This window comes from Ixodes scapularis, unplaced genomic scaffold (genome assembly GCF_016920785.2).
Source record: "Ixodes scapularis isolate PalLabHiFi unplaced genomic scaffold, ASM1692078v2 PGA_scaffold44__24_contigs__length_19508400, whole genome shotgun sequence".
In the NCBI taxonomy this organism is placed as follows: domain Eukaryota; kingdom Metazoa; phylum Arthropoda; class Arachnida; order Ixodida; family Ixodidae; genus Ixodes; species Ixodes scapularis.
Window position 1 is genome coordinate 8,355,976 of NW_024609873.1, and position 21,799 is coordinate 8,377,774.

At 45.3% G+C, this 21,799-nt stretch overlaps 1 protein-coding gene across 1 annotated transcript in view; it reads right to left on the bottom strand.

Moving 5' to 3' along the window:
• Positions 1–21,799, bottom strand: part of LOC8028198 (titin homolog) — a 74,695-nt gene extending 52,896 nt beyond the window's left edge. The window contains exons 1-5 of the mRNA XM_029994853.4: positions 21,662–21,799; positions 19,853–19,890; positions 13,736–13,770; positions 9,614–9,738; positions 9,439–9,519 (exon numbers count right to left, since the gene is read on the bottom strand). Coding sequence (XP_029850713.2) covers positions 9,439–9,519; positions 9,614–9,738; positions 13,736–13,770; positions 19,853–19,890; positions 21,662–21,709 — 327 coding nt within the window. The 5' untranslated portion in view covers positions 21,710–21,799. The remainder of the gene's footprint in view (positions 1–9,438; positions 9,520–9,613; positions 9,739–13,735; positions 13,771–19,852; positions 19,891–21,661) is intronic.

Below are 21,799 nucleotides of genomic sequence, written 5' to 3' on the forward strand. Positions count from 1 at the left end.
CCTCGGGCGCGCAAATGCCGAAGTCTAAAGTCCACTTGTCGAACAGCGTTCACCCACACCTTTTCCAATTTCCGGTCCGTTGGAAACTTGGGAAAAAGCACCTCCGGGTTGTGCAGCGGGTTGTTTGAGCAGCCTACAGCGCTACATGTTGTACTCAGCATCTTTCGAGGAACAGTTTGTAAGTCTTGGGGGCACCGAGTTGCTCGCTAAAACGAGTCTTAAAGTCCTCACAAGCAAATAAACAAAAGGCTATGCCGAAGCTACACGGGCTACAGATAAAAGCAACGGCTTAACGCGCCAATAACAAGCCGAAGAAGCGGTGGTAGCGGCTCAAAGAAGCATGCTCCGCGCAACGCCCGGACCAAAAGAAAAAAAGCGATCGGCAACCCGCTGGCCGCCCGCTAAGGAGCAGCGGCTCGCGGCGGGTCGCATTTTTGTTGTCGGCATTAGTTGAGAATGCGGCGTCCCCCTAAGGTAATATTTTGGCTGGGGTCGTATCTTGTGTCACTACAGCGATACCAGTAATTTATTACATTTTGAGTTTTGACCGGAGTTGCCCTTTAAAGGAGCTGTGCAACAGTTTCAGTGCTTTGCTTAAATAATATGGGAGTTAGTGTCTCGACCTTGCAGAAGTAAAGAACAAAAAAGAAATGCATCTCCACGTGGTGAATGATGTTGATTGGGGCGAAGCTCTGGTGGTGCTTGTCTGCGTAGACGGTGAGCCGCAGCATGCCGAGCCTTTTGTCCGTTTTCGTCCATTTCACGCTGCGGTCAAATGCTCACCATGCGTATATAACCACGTTCCATACCACACATTCTCTTTCGGACATGGATGAAAACGAACGAAAGGCTCGGCATGCTTCGGCTCAGCGTCTACGCAGACAAGCACCACCAGAGCGTCGCCCCAGTCAACATCATTCACCACGTGGAGATGCCGGTTTTTTTTTTTTTTTTTTTGCTCTACACGAGCACGGGAGCATGTGCTCACGTGCTCGTGAGCACGTGAGCTCACGAGCAGGAGCACATGCACCCGACGGCGGAGGGACATACGGACACAACTAGCCCCTAAGGAGCTTCGCCCCTAAAAACCACTTTGGCCTGCATGTCCTAGTTTTTATTTTAAAAATGGACAAAGATTGAGGTTTTCAGCACCTCCCAACTCCTTCACAGTCTTCCGAGTCATGTGCGCTGCGACGTCAATGGGGTTTGCGCGGGGTTCCGGTGAAGCTCTCTCCTTGGGGCCATCAGTGTACAGCGAGAATTCAGACGCTCGCGACCGCGTGACCACGTGCTAGCGGGCGCAGCGTGAACAATATGGTAAAAGGAGGAAAGTCTCATCCGGGTCCGGCTATACCCGTCCAGCTCTGTCCCCCTCCCCTTCCGGCTTCTGGCGGCTGTTCGCGGTAGCAGATAGAGCCGACGGTTTTGTGGACCTAGGATAGATGGCGCCACTAAAACTCCGTTGAATAAAAGTTTTGTCTATGATACCAGGTTTTTGACGCATTTATATTTATGTTGGAACGACAAGATTTATAGAAAAGTTACCTTTTATCGAGCAGGTATTCGCACAACTTGCTATCTTTCTACAAGACCCCACTGACGTCATACTGTGCGTTTCTCATGGCCGCCGCTCGCGGCTGCAGGTCAGGGAATATTCTAATTTTTGCCTCACGATTACGCGGCAGAATCACTACATTTCAAAGGTAGGAGGTGTGTTTTCTGTTTTTTGTGACAAGGTGAACAATGTCGAAAGTAGAAGATGCCAATTTTTTCAACGTTAAAATCGTTGCACAGCTCCTTTAAGGGCAAAGATTTTAGTGTTGAAAGAATTGGCAGTTTGTATTTTTTATATTGTTTATCCAAGCACAAGCGACCAAAAACGTGTCGCCTTGCCCTGAAAAACTGTTATTCCAGTGCGCAATCGCAAAGAAAACAAAATATTTGCCGATCTGCAGCCGCGTGTGGCAGTTACGGGAACCACAATGACAGCGTCTCTGGGGGACATGCGGGAGTGAACAAAACCTGTCCCCCTCCGCTGCTACACTCGTTGTCACCCCCGTGGCAAACCGTCTTTTGTGTCACTCGCTCGGATCGGAGCGACCTTTAACAATGTTAATCCTTTAAAAGTCAATAATCGCGGAGGAAGCGGCTGGGGTCTCTCAAGAGAGAATCCCAGGGGAAACCACGTGATCCCCCAAAGTATGTCACTCAAAAGGTGACGTGGAGGGTTCAGAGGCACTTTGACCTTCGATTTGTTTCATTTTTTTACATAAAAACTAGCGCTCACAAGAAAATACGGTTTTCTGTTTTTCGTTTTATGGGTGACACAGATTAACTTGCGCAGTTAATTGGCCAAAGTCTGAAAATCGTTGCACGGCCCTTTAAGAAAAAAACAAAAAAACAGTCCTCTATTAAACGACATCAGTAGTATGTATAAAGGTCAGTGCCCGAAAAGTGCGGTCATAAAACAGGAATGTCAAATGTTGAAGTGCGTGCGAGTGCTAGACAGGCGAAGGTTGCACGGTGTTCAACAAAGCCTATGAGGTCCAAAAAGCATGTGGCTTTGGTTCCCTTATGCAACACACGCCAAGTTCGATGTGTGCCATATCTGGGAGTGATGACCGCCAATATTCAGCTGTTCGATCTTGTGCCAGACAGGGGAGAACAACCAAAAGCAATACCAGGTTTTTTCAGCAATAGGTTTTTTCAGGCTCAACGAACTCTCGTTTGTGCAGGCCGATAAGGAAGGGGGATTTGTTGTAATGTCGAAGGGCCAATTCCAGGAAAAAGCATTGAGAGCAATAGATAAAAGCTTCGAAGAAGTTAAGTTTCGACAAAAGTCTAAAAAATCTGCGGCTGCTGGGTTGCTAAAGGGTCTGAACCTAGACATGTTAAGGAAAGCTGTAGACAAAGCAGAAAGTGGAATTTTGGAAATTTTTTTCGCGGGAAAAACACACAAGGCTGAGTGTCCTTTCCGAGCCATTGTGTCAGAAAAGAACACTTGGCAGGTTCAGATCAGTCGGTTCTTACAGCGCCATTTGGACACTCTTGCGCTAAAAGACTTTTTTTTGGTGCAAAGCTCGCTAGAAATAGTCAATGAACTTAGAGAAGGTTTTCAGAATGCTGTCACTGCAATATCAGTCCTCAATGTTGAGGACTTGTATTATTCCGTTCCTCACGATGGACTTCTCAAGGCTGTTCGGGATAAGATCGACGAGTCTGGAGAAATTAGATTTCAAAGTTCCGCGGGCGTTACCAGCGATCATTTTTTGGAGCTGCTAGTCTTTTATCTTCAGTCGACTGCCGTCAGTTTTGACAAGAGATATTTTGTACAGAAGTCTGGTGTGTGCGTTGGTTCGACAGTTGCCCCTGTTTTGTGTAACATTTTTTTTACATCAATGGACCGGCAAATTTCAGATAGACTTGCAGATTTCCATGTTTTAAAGACGTATAGATACGTAGATGACTATTTTTTAATTTTAGATACAGATTCGGGTTTGGAGAAAACGGTTGAGAAGATTGTCGGACTGTTTAGGGAGGTGTCAGGCGGACTTAATTTTACCTGGGCATTGCCTGTGAATAACTGCATTCAGTTTTTAGACATTTTGATCCTTTTTTCTGAAGAACATGTCTGTTGGCAGTATTGTCCGCGCACTAAGAAAAGCCTGGTGTCGTTTGAAAGTGCTCGCTCTAAACTGGTAAAGAGGGGTATAGCCTTAACATGTTTAAGTGCGGCTCTGGAAAAAAGTTGATATCACCAGATGAAAATCAGTTTTGAACGACAATCAAAAAGGTTAACAGACGCGGGGTACCCCCCTAATCTAATCTCTAGTTGTTATGAGAGCCTTCTTCAAAAGCTAAAAAGAAGTAAAAAAGGCAGCGAGGCACGTAAAGAAAGGAAACGAGTGCAAGTCATTCCGTACATGCATACCGTATCTCATAATCTAAAAAAGGTAGCTGGTAGATACGACATTAACGTGGTTTTTCTGCACCGTGTAAACTTGCCAGGATATGTCCGATGTTGACAAGGCAGAAAAAGGCACCGTGCTCCAAGAAACACACGGTGCAATATATTGCGTGCGTCACCAATGCGGTGTACGAGATTCCGTTTAGTTGTGGCAGAGTCTACATTGGGCAGACTGGGCGCTGCTTCAATGATAGAGCACATGAACATAATTTGTGTGTGCGCAACAACGCGGGGGGCCATCTCACTGACCATTGTAGGCGTTGTGGATGTAAACCTGACCTGACTGGCACAAAGTTTTTAAGAAAGGCAAAGGAAAAAACGAAAAGAGAGATTATAGAGGCATTCTACATGAAAAAGAAAGAAAACAACTGCGTCAGCGCTCCGTCTTTGTATGTGCTCCAGAGTGAGATGGTGTTTCCGGAAGGTTGGCTCTGATTGTCGCGATTGAATCCGATGTGGTTTGGGCAATGTGTATATAGGTGACAATGGTGTCAATAAAAACCAGTTGAGAGTGAAGCGCCTGTCCTGTCGTCCGTGTTTCTTTATTGTCCTCGTTTGTTCGCGCTTTTTAACCTTTTATTCAATACCAGGAAACATGTATATTGTTTTAAGTTTTTTGTTGTGCACAGTACACTCATAGTGCTTGGTTAGGTTTGTTGGGAATAAAAATAGGCATTTGACAGGATACATCTGAAAGACACAGCAGTTGAAAAGTATGTATATTGGTACAAAGGTGTGTCTGTAAGCAGTATGTGACTGGGTATTTGGAATATGAATCGGCAATTTACTGGACACGATGGAGGCCTATCTGCACTTGTACTAGTATTTGGCAAATATACAGGGTACTCTTTTAGGTTTTACAGATTTGCTTTAGAAAAGCTGTGAATGCTACACTAAGGCGGTCTGTGCAGGAGAGTTATACAGCCAGGAGGACATAACATAGACGCTAATCATCCCAATGAGTCTAAGAAATAACTGAAATTTGTTAATGAAAAGATAAATATATGGTTCCAACTAGAAACCTGCTGCGCATGGGAGTGGGAAGCACGATGGTGCAAAAAAGTTACCAATCGAGCAAAAGGTGTAAAGCTAGTGGTGCAAAAGCACGGATAAAATTACCATCCGCATTTCTACACCGCAGGCCTTGCGCCTGTTGCACGAGTGCCAACTTTAGCCCCTCCCTTCCAACATGCGCCTTTCTAAAATTTACTAATGTAGTGGTTTTCGGCGATGCTCAGAAAGCCTCCGATTGGAGCCATATGATAATTTTCACTAATTATCTTTAAAGATTAATTACCCATTTGAGTTAATTATTCAACTTGTCGAAATGGTTAGCCCCCTATATTACATCCTCCTAGCCGTATAACTCATCTGCACAGACCGCATTGCACATCTTTCACCGTTTTTTTTTTTTTTTTTATTTTTTTTTAATGTGAAAGCATTAACTGCTCTATGGAGCGAAGCAGCGTTATCAGCTTTCCAAGCCGTGTGCCAAACGGCACCTAAATTCCCCTGTCCTAATGGAGCGAAGCCTGTAGTCTGTGGCAGCGATTTGATGGATAGGTTCCCATTGGCTGGTGCGCGTCATAGTTTAAAAGAACAAGGCTCCCACTGGCTGGCGCACGTCATAGTTTCATAGAACGAGGCTCCCATTGGCTGGCGCGCGTCATAGTTTCATAGAACGAGGCTCCCGTTGGCTGACACGCGTCATAGTTTCATAGAACGAGGCTCCCATTGGCTGGCGCGCGTCATAGTTTCATAGAACGAGGCTCCCATTGGCTGGCGCGCGTCATAGTTTCATAGAACGAGGCTCCCATTGGCTGGCGCACATCATAGTTTCATAGAACGAGGCTCCCATTGGCTGGTGCGCGTCATAGTTTAATAGAACGAGGCTCCCATTGGCTGGCGCGTGTCATAGTTTCATAGAACGAGGCTCCCATTGGCTGGCGCGCGTCATAGTTTAATAGAACGAGGCTCCCATTGGCTGGCGCGCGTCAATAGTTTCATAGAACGAGGCTCCCATTGGCTGGCGCGCGTCATAGTTCCATAGAACGAGGCTCCCATTGACTGGCGCGCGTCATAGTTTCATAGAACGAGGCTCCCATTGGCTGGCGCGCGTCATAGTTTTATAGAACGAGGCTCCCATTGGCTGGCGCGCGTCATCGTTTCATAGAACGAGGCTCCCATTGGCTGGCGCGCGTCATAGTTTCATAGAACGAGGCATTGGCTGGCGCGCGTCATAGTTTAATAGAATGAGGCTCCCATTGGCTGGCACGCGTCATAGTTTCATAGAACGAGGCTCCCATTGGCTGGCACGCGTCATAGTTTCATAGAACGAGGCTCCCATTGGCTGGCGCGCGTCATAGTTTAATAGAACGAGGCTCCCATTGGCTGGCGCACGTCATAGTTTCATAGAACGAGGGTCCCATTGGCTGGTGCGCGTCATAGTTTAATAGAACGAGGCTCCCATTGGCTGGCGCGCGTCATAGTTTCATAGAACGAGGCTCCCATTGGCTGGCGTGCGTCATAGTTCCATAGAACGAGGCTCTCATTGGCTGGCGCGCGTCATAGTTTCATAGAACGAGGCTCCCATTGGCTGGCGCGCGTCATAGTTTTATAGAACGAGGCTCCCATTGGCTGGCGCGCGTCATCGTTTCATAGAACGAGGCTCCCATTGGCTGGCGCGCGTCATAGTTTCATAGAACGAGGCATTGGCTGGCGCGCGTCATAGTTTAATAGAATGAGGCTCCCATTGGCTGGCACGCGTCATAGTTTCATAGAACGAGGCTCCCATTGGCTGGCACGCGTCATAGTTTCATAGAACGAGGCTCCCATTGGCTGGCGTGCGTCATAGTTTAATAGAACGAGGCTCCCATTGGCTGGCGCGCGTCATAGTTTCATAGAACGAGGCTCCCATTGGCTGGCGCACGTCATAGTTTCATAGAACAAGGCTCCAATTGGCTGCCGCGCGTCATAGTTTAATAGAATGAGGCTCCCATTGGCTTGCACGCGTCATAGTTTCATAGAACAAGGCTCCCATTGGCTGGCACGCGTCATAGTTTCATAGAACGAGGCTCCCATTGGCTGGCACGCGTCATAGTTTCATAAAACGAGGCTCCCATTGGCTGGCGCGCGTCATAGTTTCATAGAACGAGGCTCCCATTGGCTGGCGCGCGTCATAGTTTCATAGAACGAGGCTCCCATTGGCTGGCGTGCGTAATAGTTTAATAGAATGAGGCTCCCATTGGCTGGCGCGCGTCATAGTTTAATAGAACGAGGCTCCCATTGGCTGGTGCGCGTCATAGTTTAATAGAACGAGGCTCCCATTGGCTGGTGCGCGTCATAGTTTCATAGAACGAGGCTCCCATTGGCTGGCGCACGTCATAGTTTCATAGAACGAGGCTCCCATTGGCTGGCGCGCGTCATAGTTTAATAGAACGAGGCTCCCATTGGCTGGTGCGCGTCATAGTTTAATAGAACGAGGCTCCCATTGGCTGGCGCGCGTCATAGTTTACTAGAACGAGGCTCCCATTGGCTGGTGCGCGTCATAGTTTAATAGAATGAGGCTCCCATTGGCTGGCACGCGTCATAGTTTCATAGAACGAGGCTCCCATTGGCTAGCACGCGTCATAGTTTCATAGAACGAGGCTCCCATTGGCTGGCGCGCGTCATAGTTTAATAGAATGAGGCTCCCATTGGCTGGTGCGCGTCATAGTTTGATAGAACGAGGCTCCCATTGGCTGGCGCGCGTCATAGTTTAATAGAATGAGGCTCCCATTGGCTGGCACGCGTCATAGTTTTATAGAACGAGGCTCCCATTGGCTGGCGCGCGTCATAGTTTAATAGAACGAGGCTCCCATTGGCTGGCGCGCATCATAGTTTCATAGAACGAGGCTCCCATTGGCTGGCGCGCGTCATAGTTTTATAGAACGAGGCTCCCATTGGCTGGCACGCGTCATAGTTTCATAGAACGAGGCTCCCATTGGCCGGCGCGCGTCATAGTTTAATAGAATGAGGCTCCCATTGGCTGGCACGCGTCATAGTTTCATAGAACGAGGCTCCCATTGGCTGGCACGCGTCATAGTTTCATAGAACGAGGCTCCCATTGGCTGGCGCACGTCATAGTTCAATAGAATGAGGCTCCCATTGGCTGGCACGCGTCATAGTTTCATAGAACGAGGCTCCCATTGGCTGGCACGCGTCATAGTTTAATAGAATGAGGCTCCCATTGGCTGGCGCGCGTCATAGTTTAATAGAATGAGGCTCCCATTGGCTGGCACGCGTCATAGTTTCATAGAACGAGGCTCCCATTGGCTGGCGCGCGTCATAGTTTCATAGAACGAGGCTCCCATTGGCTGGCGCGCGTCGCAGTTTCATAGACAGGGCTCCCATTGGCTGGTGCGCGTCATAGTTTAATAGAACGAGGCTCCCATTGGCTGGCGCGCGTCATAGTTTCATAGAACGAGGCTCCCATTGGCTGGCGCGCGTCATAGTTTAATAGAATGAGGCTCCCATTGGCTGGCACGCGTCATAGTTTCATAGAACGAGGCTCCCATTGGCTGGCACGCGTCAGTTTCAAAGAACGAGGCTCCCATTGGCTGGCGCGCGTCATAGTTTCATAGAACGAGGCTCCCATTGGCTGGCGCACGTCATAGTTTCATAGAACGAGGCTCCCATTGGCTGGCGCGCGTCGCAGTTTCATAGAACGACGCTCCCATTGGCTGGTGCGCGTCATAGTTTAATAGAACGAGGCTCCCATTGGCTTGCGCGCGTCATAGTTTCATAGAACGAGGCTCCCATTGGCTAGCGCGCGTCTTAGTTTCATAGAACGAGGCTCCCATTGGCTGGCGCGCGTCGCAGTTTCAAGGAATGCCGCCCCATGGCGCTGCGGACCCCGCGCCGGCAGCGTGGCGGTAAAAGGAACACTGTCGCATCTCGCCCGGTCGCATTTGCTCCTCTCAACACCGACGAACATGGCGGCACCTCAAGCATCTACATTATCGACGGGTGCAACCTTGGCAGTAGAGCAACCTGCACGTCCACGCAAGTACACCCCAGATGAACTAAGGGAGCAGAATAACGCAGCACGAGTGAAGAGGCGGGCAGCGAAATCTACCATCGTTGTCAAGTCTCTAAATACATGGCGGGCGGAACGAGCAGTGGCGCAACATGCTAGGAGACAGAACAAAGCCTTTCGAAAGCGTGATGTGAAAGCGTATCGCGATTCAAAGCGTGTCAGGCAGCAAGAGGACGAGGCCCTTCGACAACGCGAGGCGGAAGCAATACATAGCAGGCGGCATGCTTTCGCATTCACAGCTCATCAAGTGCCTAGGTGTCTCTTATCTATTCAAATTTAAATTAAACAGCCTGTATCGCTTGAAGCATGCAGGTTCAGTCTGCACCATAAAAAGACGACCTCAAATTTCACTTTTTACTGTTGAAGAATGCAATACTAACGGCAAACAACTGACCTTGCAGCTCTCCAACGTCGTCTCCAAGGCAGTCTTCTGTATTTTGTGCTGCGCCGTCTCTGCCTGCAGAGAGGCGCACCGCTGGACCAGGCAAAAGAGAAGAGAGTGCAGAAATCGTGCTTCCAAATGTCACCGTGCCAAAAACAGGGAGTTGAGGATGGATATACTGGCTTACTTGCTTCAAAGGTTCCTGCTCCTGCAGAGCATTGCAGAGCTCCTGTTCGTACCGCGTACAGTCCGCCCTTAAAGACTGGGACAGGATGTTAAGCTCTGCCACCTTTTTGTTCAGGCAGCCATTATGTGAAACCATAGGGTTAAGGAACTGTAGATACAAGTGTACAAAGTGTCTAATCACCAGAACGAGAAAATTATGATGAGCACAGCGATCACTAACTAGCAGCACAGGTGTCGGCAATGAGCACATGTAGCGGCATTACAGGTTCACAAATAGGTCACTGTGCATGCCCAGTGCCAACATGTGTGCAACTTTGTGATAAACGGCACTTGCATAGCTTAGACAATAAAACAGTGTGCATTTGCTAAGGAAAGAAGAAAAAAAAGGTCTTAAGCCACTGTTTGCACTACGAGTTTAATTTTATATCTTTGGCATCTACATCTCCAAGAAACCATTTAAAATCCCCATCCATCTCAGCGTGTAGGATCTTTAGCAGCATGCCTTTTTAACTGACATGTATGCAGAAGAGCACACATAATAATTGTTGATTTTCATCATTCCATCGCATTATCTACCTAGTCACAAAAAACATTTGATAAGTATAGAGATATGGAAAAGCACCAGTTCTCTTCATACTGGGGGAAGGGGAACCAATGAATGCACCTTTACTGAAAACTATAGGCAGAATCAGTGGCCATTTACAAAGTGGTGCATAAAACTGCCAGAAAGCCTGGAACCCCAAAAACCAATGAAGAAAAAATAAAGCAATCCCTGCTCCTTTTTTCTGTCAGACTATTGTTAACAACCTCATTTTTGCGAGAACCTAACTTCATGATTTGAAATATATTGAAAGACATTGATCACGCGAATATATCACCCCATGATCTCGAAAACATGGCACGCAAGTCCCAATCGTGAAATATCGTTCTCCATAGCAAAATGGACAATTGGGCGAGTTGGTAAGAGTTCATAATTGAACTCTTACCAACTCGCCTGTCCTGTGTTTTCTCCTCTGTCTGTCCTTGTCCCAGTCGCGCTGTAAATAATTATGAATCATTCTCCATAAATTTATTCCCCAAACACGTCCATCAAAAAAATTCATGAAATATTGAGCCCGCAAAAATAAGGTTGTTTACAGTATGTGTTTCCCTTTCTACTCCTACTACAGTTGCAGGTTCCAAGATACACTACAAGCTGTCATCTACACAGAGCTTCCTGAACGTTACGCATGGTGGCATATTCCTCCAGATTCTTTCTGAGCACTTACCCTTCCTTGTGTTGCAGTTAAAAACTCCACAGATTTGAGCTTCTGAAGAGAAAGCCCAGCAAAGCTCAAGAGGTTGTGAATTTAGATCCAACCACTGGCAATTTGTTTTTGGCAAACTCCCTAATCCAAATATTCTGTCTGTCAGCCCTTGCCTGCCAGTTTAAATTTAGCGGAGAAATTGACGTCACAAGATCGAAGTCACATGACTTATACACCAATTCAGTCTCCATGCTAAACCTACCAAGGGAAATTGACGTCATGTGGCCTGACGTCACGAGACCTACATCACCGCCACTAGATCAAGCTCAGTTGACAAGCTTCCTAGAATGCTTGGTCTGGCTTGCTACAAACAGCGTCTCAGCTGAGACTGGGTGCAAGAAAGCACTGCCAAAGCCAGCGCACGAGCTGAGCGGGGACTCAAACCGCGTCTTAAGACGCTTGCGCACCCCAGCCTTTGCAGTGCTCTCTTTCACCCGGTCTCAGCTGAGACGCTGTTTCCAGCAAGCAGGCCCTGGCACCTTTTCGTGGCGCGTGCGCCCGGTGGCGCTTGCTACACTATTAGCCCACCCTACGGACAGACATGGCAGAACAGGTGGAACGTCAGATGCATGTTACCTTTTGTGGAAAGCGATTCAATTTTGGTTTTTATGATGAACATAGAGTTTGTGACAAAGTTGGCGCAAAAACAGTGTCGTTCGAGAACCGTCGTTTCCTGTTGCCCGTGAAGGCGTTGACGCTGGTGCCGCTAGGAACACTATCCGCCCACACTTGATCGAATGCAGGCAACAAAAAGAACCGTTTTCGAACGCCGCTTTTCTGTAGAGCTTGTCAACCAATAGAGCTAAGAACATTGACCTATATACCAATTTATTTCCCCCCCTAAATATAGTAGGAAAATTGATGTCACATGATCTCACTTCAGGTGACCTACCGTAAAATTCCAAGAAATGCCCCACTGCCGAAAGGTAACCCACCCTATTTTTGGCATGATTTGCTTTTTTTTTAATCTATATATATATATTTACTTGTTTTGTAATCATAGTGATTAGATCAATGATGACCTTGGCGTAAACACATCTAGTTAGTTGGTTTCTGAGATATCTAAAAAAAAGTGTTGCGGTATATCTCACAAAAAAGGCGTGTCGCGATAAAAGGTAACGTACGTGACCGTAATTTTGGTTTTCTAGGATGCTTTAGATGTGTAGATTGAGCTCGCACCACAAAAAGATGATCCCAAATACACTCTAGTGCCCCTTCAAGTAGGCCATAGACTTTCTATTATTTATTTATAATAGCGAGTTCGTTTCACACGCACTGGCACCGTTCGAGTTCTCTCCCAGAATGCATCGCACTCTCAGACTGTTGCACGGAAAACTGGACTCAAACGAACTCGCCAAATGCACCGAGTGCAGAAGACTGATTCTGCCGCCATCTATGTTGTAGAAAAGGTACCGACTTTAAACCGAAACTAGCGCCTTTCTGATCGGAGTAATGCGTGGGAATGCGAGAATGCAGTCGCTACCAACGTTTATCTAGGGACGTTGGTCGCTGCAACCTGTAGTTTATAGTTGCGATGACTTCAAGCAGCTCGGCTGCCGCAGAGATAGTTACAGACGGCGTAAATTTCCGCAACCAGCTGTCTACAAAGCAGCTGGTTGCGATCTTTCAATCCTTATAACCGTTTACACTGAAGAAACCTGATGATGCTGTCCGAGCACAAGCATGATCCGTTTGAACATGGTATTATGCGTGAACCGCTGAAAGGGTGCGGCTTAAAACTAGCCTGTTGGAATATCCAGCAAAACTGGGACTTTCTATTTGGATCGTCATTATAGGTGGATCAGATATTAGCCTTGGTGAGGGCGTCGAGAACGAGAACATTCTCGAACAAAATACGACGGGGCAAGTTAGCTGACGTAGGTAAATGTTAAACATGATGATGTTGCCCAATCCTCGGGTAAAGTTACCATCTTTAGCTTTCTCTGATGCTTATTGAGCAGTCGGAGGTTTCTGCTGGGGGAGCTTTGTCGACAAATGTTAAATTTTTTCCCCGCACACGGATGGTGATAGATATCTCGGGGGCCGCTGTTACGTTTGTTCTGAGCATTCCTTTACACACTGGTATATTTCAGCGTTTGTACGGCAACAGAGCGATCTAAAACCTGCAAATAAATCACGGGTTGTCAATTGCTTTCTTCGGGAAACAGCAGACGCTCACAATTCAAGCTCGCGTTTGATTTCGTGGCCCGCGGGACGCGATTTCTATCAGAAAATCTACTTTTTTTCCGTTCGGTTCCGGGACATATCGTAGCAGACGAACCCTCGTCGTCTGCTCCCGCTCCTCGCCGGCCCCGCCGGAGCGAGGCATGACGGGATTGCATTTTGGCGCACTCCCGATTTTCTCGGTGCAGCGAGTGCACGCACGCGTGGGGTGTCAGCGCTGAAACGAACTCGGAGAGTGCAACCACTCGTGGAGTGCCGGCCGAAACGAACCCGTTCCACGCTGCGAGTGGGCACGCGTGGGCACGAGTGCCGTGAAACGAACTCGCTATAAGAAAATTCGGCAGATGTTTATCAATGTTTATTTATTTTTCAAATATCGATGCATTTTCGTGACTAAGGACGGACGCTAAAGATGGTGATTATCTATGAAAACTCTCGTGAAAAACGTTTAAGTTTAAGCGGGGAGAGTCTGGACAAAAACAGTCCTAGCTGGTGCATAAATTTTCAGAAATTGGTGATCTTAGCAACAAATGTCTATTGGCGATTTTCGTTTAAAACCTGAAAGACTACAGCCTATACGTAAGCAAACACACATACACACAAATAGTTAACATCGGTGCAAAAAAGGATATCATCGTTGACCTTCTTGTACTTCTCGATAAGCAAGCTGAAATACAAAAACGAAAAGGAAGTCAAAATGTCTCACACAAATGTCGTCAGCCATGTTTGCCCTTTAGCAAAAACAAGTGGATAAACAAGCTTCTTTGTTCCTCTTTTTAAGTGACATGACTGACATTTTCAGTGTGGCTTCCCATGGGAGTTGATACACAGTGTATGCTGCCAAGTGCTGCCAAGCGACAAAGCAAATGGCACCAGGAATCGGAGCCTCATGCTACTTCATCTTTCTACAAGCTTTTTGGTTGTGTGGCACATAAAGCACAAAGCAATCTATGCATGTTTGGATAGTCGAACCTCATTAATTCAAACTCTCTTCATTCAAACTTACGGATAATTCAATCTAACATGCTGCTCCCATCCTATGCGTATCTATGGGAGGAAACTCCCAGTAATTCAAACTTCGCTTTATTCAAACAAAATTTCGGTCCCCCTCGAGTTTAAATTAACGAAATTTGACTGTTGTTACATTCTTACAAAAGTTTGGAGGGGGATATTGAGGACTACCTAAAATGGCAATTTCGTGTTCCAGGACCCATACAAATCTTGTACTGCAAAACCCGTGGAGATGCCTTACCCCTGAAAGGTAACCCATCGCTATTTTTGATTTGCTATTTTCTTCTAAACACCGAAGATAACCCACTGCTAGTGCTCGTAGTGTTCGGATCAATGATGACCTTGGCGTAAATGCGTCTAGGTAGCTATTCATTCATTCATTCATTCATTTGTTTATTTTCTGTGCTCATGAACAGCTTGACACCTTGGTAATGATGCACAACAAAATGTTCACAGGCTAGTTACAAAAGTCTTAAAAGCTACAAAATTTGGGTTAAAAACATCAATACTTGCTCCCCTGAGGGTATTGTAGAAGTGTTGAATACGGGTCATGGGACTGGTTTGGATGATGTGATTAACATGGACAGTTGGAGAAACTCGCAAAACTCGACTCAGAACGTGAATATTAATAGCAGATGTGAAATCTGGGCAATCAATTATACCATGAATTATATTTATACAAGAAAACAAGATCGCACTCACGCCGTCTGGAACTCAAAGTAGGGCATTTGCATCGTTCCAAGAGCCTCGCATAAGAATAATAAACAGTATGACCAATGTAATGATTGTAAACAATTCGAAAAAAACGCTTTTGAACATTTTCAATGGCATCTCTTGGCTCGTAGCACTAATACAATTCCAGACTGCAGAGGAAAACTCCAACTTGGTCTGGATTAACGAGAAATATAACCAAAAAATACAGGTTGATATGGAGAACTCATGCGTGATTCTAGAAATTACTCCCAGCTTACGCAAAGAGCCATTTATAAGGTTGTTAACATGTACAGTAAAGTATAACGAAGAGTCTATATATACACCAAGATCACGCGTGCACTCGACTCTTTGCAGAGGATCATTGCCAATCTGGAAACAAAAGTTAATTTTTTCTACCTTTCTAGACAAAGACATAACGGGTTTAAAAGGATTGAGCGTTAGCATGTTCTGACGACACAAACTGCACACACGCCTAACATCCTTTGTAAGTTTTTCACAGTCTTCCAAGGTTATGATCTGCCTCAACAACTTGACATCATCTGCATATTGCAAGACGACCGAATTAAGAATGATCGAGCTCAAATCATTAATAAAAACATTGAAAGATCGGCCCAAGTATGGAGCCTTGTGGCACACCCGAAGAAAAAACATAAGGTACTCACGCCGTAGGATTCTAGTTTGTGTGCAAGGGGCGAATGGTCTACCAGGCCAAAAGCCTTAGAGAGATCAAAATATACAATGTCTACCTGTCCACGTTGACACACAATAGGCGAAACAAAATTTGAAAAAATACACCAGATTTGTCTCAACAGACCTTACCCGCATGAAGCCGTGTGTGAACGGCTTATCTTATGCTTAAAAAAGTTTGAAATGCGCTCAAATAAAACAATTTCATAGACCTTAGCAAAGGGAGATAGTAACGACACAGGTCTGTAATTTTTTACGTCATCCATTCTGCCATTCTTATGTACTGGCACAGTAATAGAGCACTTCCACAGGGAAGGAAATGTAAGGCTCTGCAACGACAAGTTAAAAATATGCGTTAAGACGGGCGCAAAAATAGAGGAGCATCCTTTAACAATGAAGCTTGGAATGCCGTCAAATGCAACTGATAACTTTGGCTTCAGTTTCCTGATAGCAAGTTCAATATCAGTAATTTCAAAAGATAGAAGTGACAGGTGATCACTGGCATTATCGCTGACGCCATGCACAGGCAGTCCAGTTTGACCGCAAGAATAAACCGAAGAAAACTAACTCGCGAATGCATTTGACACATCTTCGGGCTCAGGCAGCACATCATCTAACGAGTCAGCTATGTTTATTGATGACGAAGTTGTAGTTGTGCGATCCTTTACATATTGCCAGAAAAGCATTGGGTCACGATTTAAGCTGCACTCTACTGACTCATGGCATTATATTTTATCACGCTTCAACAATGTCTTCAACAACGCGACTCAGAAAATTTTAGGTACCAAAAAACAGATTTCGCAACTTTATATTTCCTATGATAATGCAATTTTTTTCTTAGAACTGATCTAAGCTCCTTGGAGTACCGGAGCAGATAACGACTTGTGTAAGGATGCCTTTTTGGGCACGGAACTTTCAAGTGCATCTACGATATAGTTTGTGAACAGTTCAACGGCACGATTTACATCGGTCATACTATCTATGGAAGCCCAATCTGCATTATCTAAACAATGATAAAGGCCAAAGTAATCGCCTCTTGAGAAAGCAAGCGAATCACGGTTTTTGTGCTTTACTTTCCCCACAAAAATCATAAAGGAAGCAGAAAAAGGAATGTGTCAAACACCCGGTAAAACAAGCGGATTGGAAACAGACATCAAGCTGTCGATAGGAAAGTTGGCCAAGGCCAGATCGAGCACATGTCCTGCTGAGTTATGAAGATTGTCCATTTGGGTAAATCCGAGAAGGTTAACAAATGAAAAAAGGGCATTCGCTTTAAATGATGCACTATGAGCAGACAGTACAGGACGTACCAAATTCCAGTTTATTTCAAAAATATTGAAATCACCAAGTATGAGTATACGATGTTGATCCACATCCAATTTATCCCCTAGCATACCTAATTGGTCAGAAAACTTAGATCCGTTGACATTAGGAGGAAAATAAAAAGTGCCTGTAAGTAAGCTATTGTTATCACGAAGACGTATTTCAATCCAAACGGACTCACACTCGAATTCGAGATCAAACCGGCGAATAGCCCCTAAATGTTTCTTGACTGCTATTAGTACTCCACCACCGAATTTAACGAAAAGTTTTTCGTGATCTCGATCCCCACGAGACACTGTGTATTCGGGAGGGAAATAGTCCAGGGACGCAAATGAGCTATTTAACCAAGTTTCACTTAAAGAAATGATATTGTAATCACCTAGAACAACGTTATGAAAAAAAATAGGAGCCTTCGTACGAAGGGCGCGGACGTTTGATAAAGCGCTTATAAGCAATGCTCGCCCATAGCTTATAAGCAATGCTCGCTTATAAGCTATGGAAGCTTATAAGCAAGCATTGCTGACTGGGAGGTACAGTCATTGCAGTAGGGTGAAGACCTGGGCACGCTGTTTTTAATTCTTCAACAGTCATCTTTGCTCCATTGCTCCTCGCCGCGACAACATGTTTGACAGACACATAGTGGTAATCGAAAAACAGCTTTTTTTTTTTTTTACTTTTTTGATTGCACATAGAAAGCTTATATTCCTTATTTTCACCCAATTTTCTCTCGATTTAGGTGGGCTATCTGTCGGGATATTACATACATAAATAATGAAATGATTATATTTAAAGGGGTTATAAAAAAAATTAACTGCCGATTTTTTAAAAATGTTTATTGAACTGCAAAGACGTTGATTCTCGAGTATAAGTACTCTTGCCGTCGTTTAACCGAACTGTACTTCACAAGAAGCCTGCTTGTGTGTATTCAAGTAATGTTTGGCGTATGTAACCCCCCCGCTGTAATGCCGAAAGGCACTGCGGGTATTGGATAAATAAATAAATAAATAATTAATTACAGCAAAATACTGCCTCTGCATTTAATAAAGCACGTTTACAAATTGTGTTTTTTGGACTGTCTAAAACGACCATGTGACGCCATACAGCAGCACGAGCAACAAAACGTCGCGGTAGCTATTTAAAAAGGTAGAACAGATATTAAACTTTTTTTTTAATCTTCAAATAATAAATTGGGAACGATAAAAGCATCGAGTTATTTACTGGCACTCTGTATTAGTTGGATGCAACCACATCACGTGACTACAATAGAGTTTCGGTTTCAAACACCTCCGGGTCTTCTGTCAATTGATTATCGTCGCAACCATGCCGCTTGTCCCGTTGCGGCTCCCATTCGTCGTGGAATGCGGTTGTGGAACGCAATTGTAAATGATAATTTTAATAAAACAAAGTGAAGCAATAAAAAATTACAATCCCAAGAGGATTCGAAATTAGCAAGGGACGTGCAAGACCTTTTCGACTATCAGCACATCTGTGTTTAAGCCGTTTATTTTCGTGGGTGTAGTCCTAGAACGTTGCACTGGTAGTTTTCCCACGACCAGATTTCTGGTCGCAAGTTTTTCATTCATTTTTCTTTATCGCGATCTTCCTCGGCAGTAAATCGACATGCCGCTTCTCAAGAACGCAAAGGCAACTCATTTCACTTATACTTCCGGCCCCCTTGTCCTTTCTCTGGGAGCAGATCAGCAACTTTCTGGTCGAAGCAAGAATGTATTTGCGGCTCGCCACTTGACAGTTGTACCAGGACGAGGCTCGACAGATTGAAGTTGCGAGTAATTTCCTCTGTAGCACAATGTACGGCAGCACAAACAACATGCGGTGTCGGCGTACGGCTCGAAACCTAAATTCGATGTTCTGGCTTCACCCATCAAGTCCAGTCTACGCTGCCATCTTGTACAGGCAACAAAAATTCTTTGTGGGTAATCTGTTATGGCACATTTGTAGAACCTGAGAGGAAAGCTTCTCAAGAAACTGAAACTATCTTTTTTATGCTAGAAAACAAATCCGGACAACTACAAACAAATCAATCTAGGTTATATAATGAAGGAGAAGGATTCCAAAAAGACATAGCTCGGAATTTCGGAAAAATGTTTCACGACCCCTTTGATGTGCCTCGGAGTAAAGCTTAATGGAATTCCCAAATCCATCTGTTGTTTCGTCTATTGTCTGTATGGCCTAAAATTGCAGCATCCGGTCTATTTTTCTATCCACACAAGTTTTGTTTCTGTGCACGCTAGCATTCAATTTCTAACACTTTGGCTTCATTTGTCCAAGGCCAAAATACTACAGTAAAACCTCGTTATAACAAAATGGGATATAACAAACTAATGGATATAACAAAGCAATCATAATTCCCCTTGCTTGAATAGTTGGAAGAAATGGACATTGGCTATAACAAACAAATGGTTATAACGAAATAATTACGACCACCCCTTCAACTTCTTTATAATGAGGTTTTACTGTACTATAAAACAAAGTGTACTAAAAAACTGAAGAACTCGACCAGACTCTCCTAACGCCCTGCACCATAGTGACAGTGGTAACACAGAATGCATCGAGTGCTGCTTCGCAGCGATGTTTTGGAGACAAACTTGGTACATCCGTGAGCAATATGAAGGTGAACAGCCCTCTTCTTGTTTTTGAAGCTCCTGCAAGTTTTGGAACAAGCTCTGTTCCAGAAGAGGGCTAGAACGCAAAGTTTAGACCCCAAGCCACATACCATTTGAGACGTTGAGAGTTAATACAGCTTTAGGAAGCCGTAAAACACGCAAGAAACCAGGTAAGGTGTTCACCTTCATATTGCCCGGCCGGTGTACACATGTTCCGTGCCTCGACGGAGCGAACGTCGTCAGCGTTCGCTCCGTCGAGGCACGGAAAATGTGTACCAAGTAAACATTTGCTGTTCAATTAGTTGGCGCATATTTTAAATTTATACTTCTTTTGTAAGCATTCACCTTGCATATCGACATGTTAAAATATGTGTGCATAAAGGGTCTCACCTTGTATCGAAGATCTTCCTTTTTAATGAGGCATACACCTAAAAAACAAGCAAACCATTTTTATTAATATTTTTCTTTTTTTTGCCACTCATTATAAAAGGAATTTCTTAAAATGGAATAGACACGTTTCACAAATGCACTCCCCGATGGTGGGCTTTTTGTCAGTTTCGATTTGCACAGCATTATGGGATAGCAAATCACCATGTTTCGGTCAGCTTCCTCCACGATCAGGTGTAGCCCTATCGTGCTGTTGCATCGCAACATTGTGTTGTCATTTTATGATATTTTGCCACACGCAGCCTTCTGCCTCGTCATGAGCGACGCGACCCTGCCTTCGTTTGCCACACGTGTGGCGAACATGATGAGGCAGAGGCGAACATTAGGCGAACTACAAGTTCGCCACGCATAGTTCTCTGCCTCATCATGAGCAACACCGCCAGTAGTTTCTGCAGTGCTTATCTTGCTGCATTGTAGGCAGCAGACGTTACCTCCTTGTACGTGGGGAATGCTCGTAATTCCTCTATTTCTGACAACATGTTTTATGTCATCACTCTAATGTACATAAGCATCGCGGTTCCTCGTTTCATTCGAGTCCAGCTAGAACCGTCCTGCTTCTTCGTGCCCCAATTCTCTATGTGCAGTTCCTGGTCATGCGCACCTAGCTCGTTCTGGCCATCAGGCGTGGCCAGATGACACTACACATCGGCAAGCGTGAAATGCCAGGCAGCAACAGCGTTGTGGCGTGTGTTGTCTGCTATAGTGACCTAAACATGGCGGCCTGTCTTTGTTCCTTTGCACGACATTAGGGGCACCCTTTTACGCATGGGGTCGATTACCTTGTAGAATGGTTTACGTATATGCAAGTCTTTCTCGAGAAAACGAAGTCCCCGAGCAGTTTCTATTTTAAAGCGGAGCAGTTAAGGGCTAGTTTCCCCAGCTTCGTGTCCATGGCCAAATAAATCTCGACATAACCCTCTGGACAGCTACCACCAGCTATGAGCGACGGCGGCAACTAGACAACCGGCTTGCTGGTTGACGCCGTCGCTCATAGATGGCGGCGTGAAGGAAGAAGAAGGAAGAACAGCTTCTGCTGCTCTTCCTTCTTCACCAAACTAAAAACGTAAAAGTTTTTTTGTTTTTTTTTTCTAATTAAACGGCGAAACGCACAACACAAAAGATGAATGTGACTTTCTGATTAAGTTAAATTGCACTTCTTGTCATTTCTTATGGTGCACTCAATGTCAAGCTCGATAGACAATATATTTCCGCTGTTAGGCAACACATAAGTACGGAGAGTTGTGACAGCACAAGCAACACTGCGAAAACAAATCAAAGTATCAAGCTAAGGCCGGGTTTTTGGTCGAAGGACAACGAACCAATGCTTCGACAGGCGCGCGCGCGGTTCGAGTACAAAGTCATCGAACGCTTCGGCTCTTCAAAAACGTGTGACATTAAACAGAGTGTAACCACATCATAGTAATTCCGACAATGCTTTTTTTTTTTTTTATTACCTTTTTTTTTTTTTTTTTTTTTTTTAATACTATATCAAAACGTGCACACGGCCAGGTGCCTTCGCAGCCCGCTGTCTCGCCGATGACAATCATAAACTGACGCAAGAAAAGCTGCAGGTGTTAGGAATGCTTTCCTCCGGATCGCTCGGCGCAAAAATAAAAAAGAAAGCGTTTCGGTAACGACTCATGGTTATATAAGGACGCAAGCGTTCCCCAAGGAAGCAGCGAGAGATGCGAACTACTCCTCAAGGTCTTTGGGCGATTCAAAACAAACGACGCGGGCGAGGAACGCACTCACAGTTTCCCAAGAGTTGCACTGGGAACAGGGATCGGGCGTCTTTTCCATCGCAGGGGGGCAGGGAAATTTGGAGAGCTAGGAACTCGGGTGCAAGATCTTTCCTGTCATCGTATCCGTTCGATTTTAAAGAGACCCACC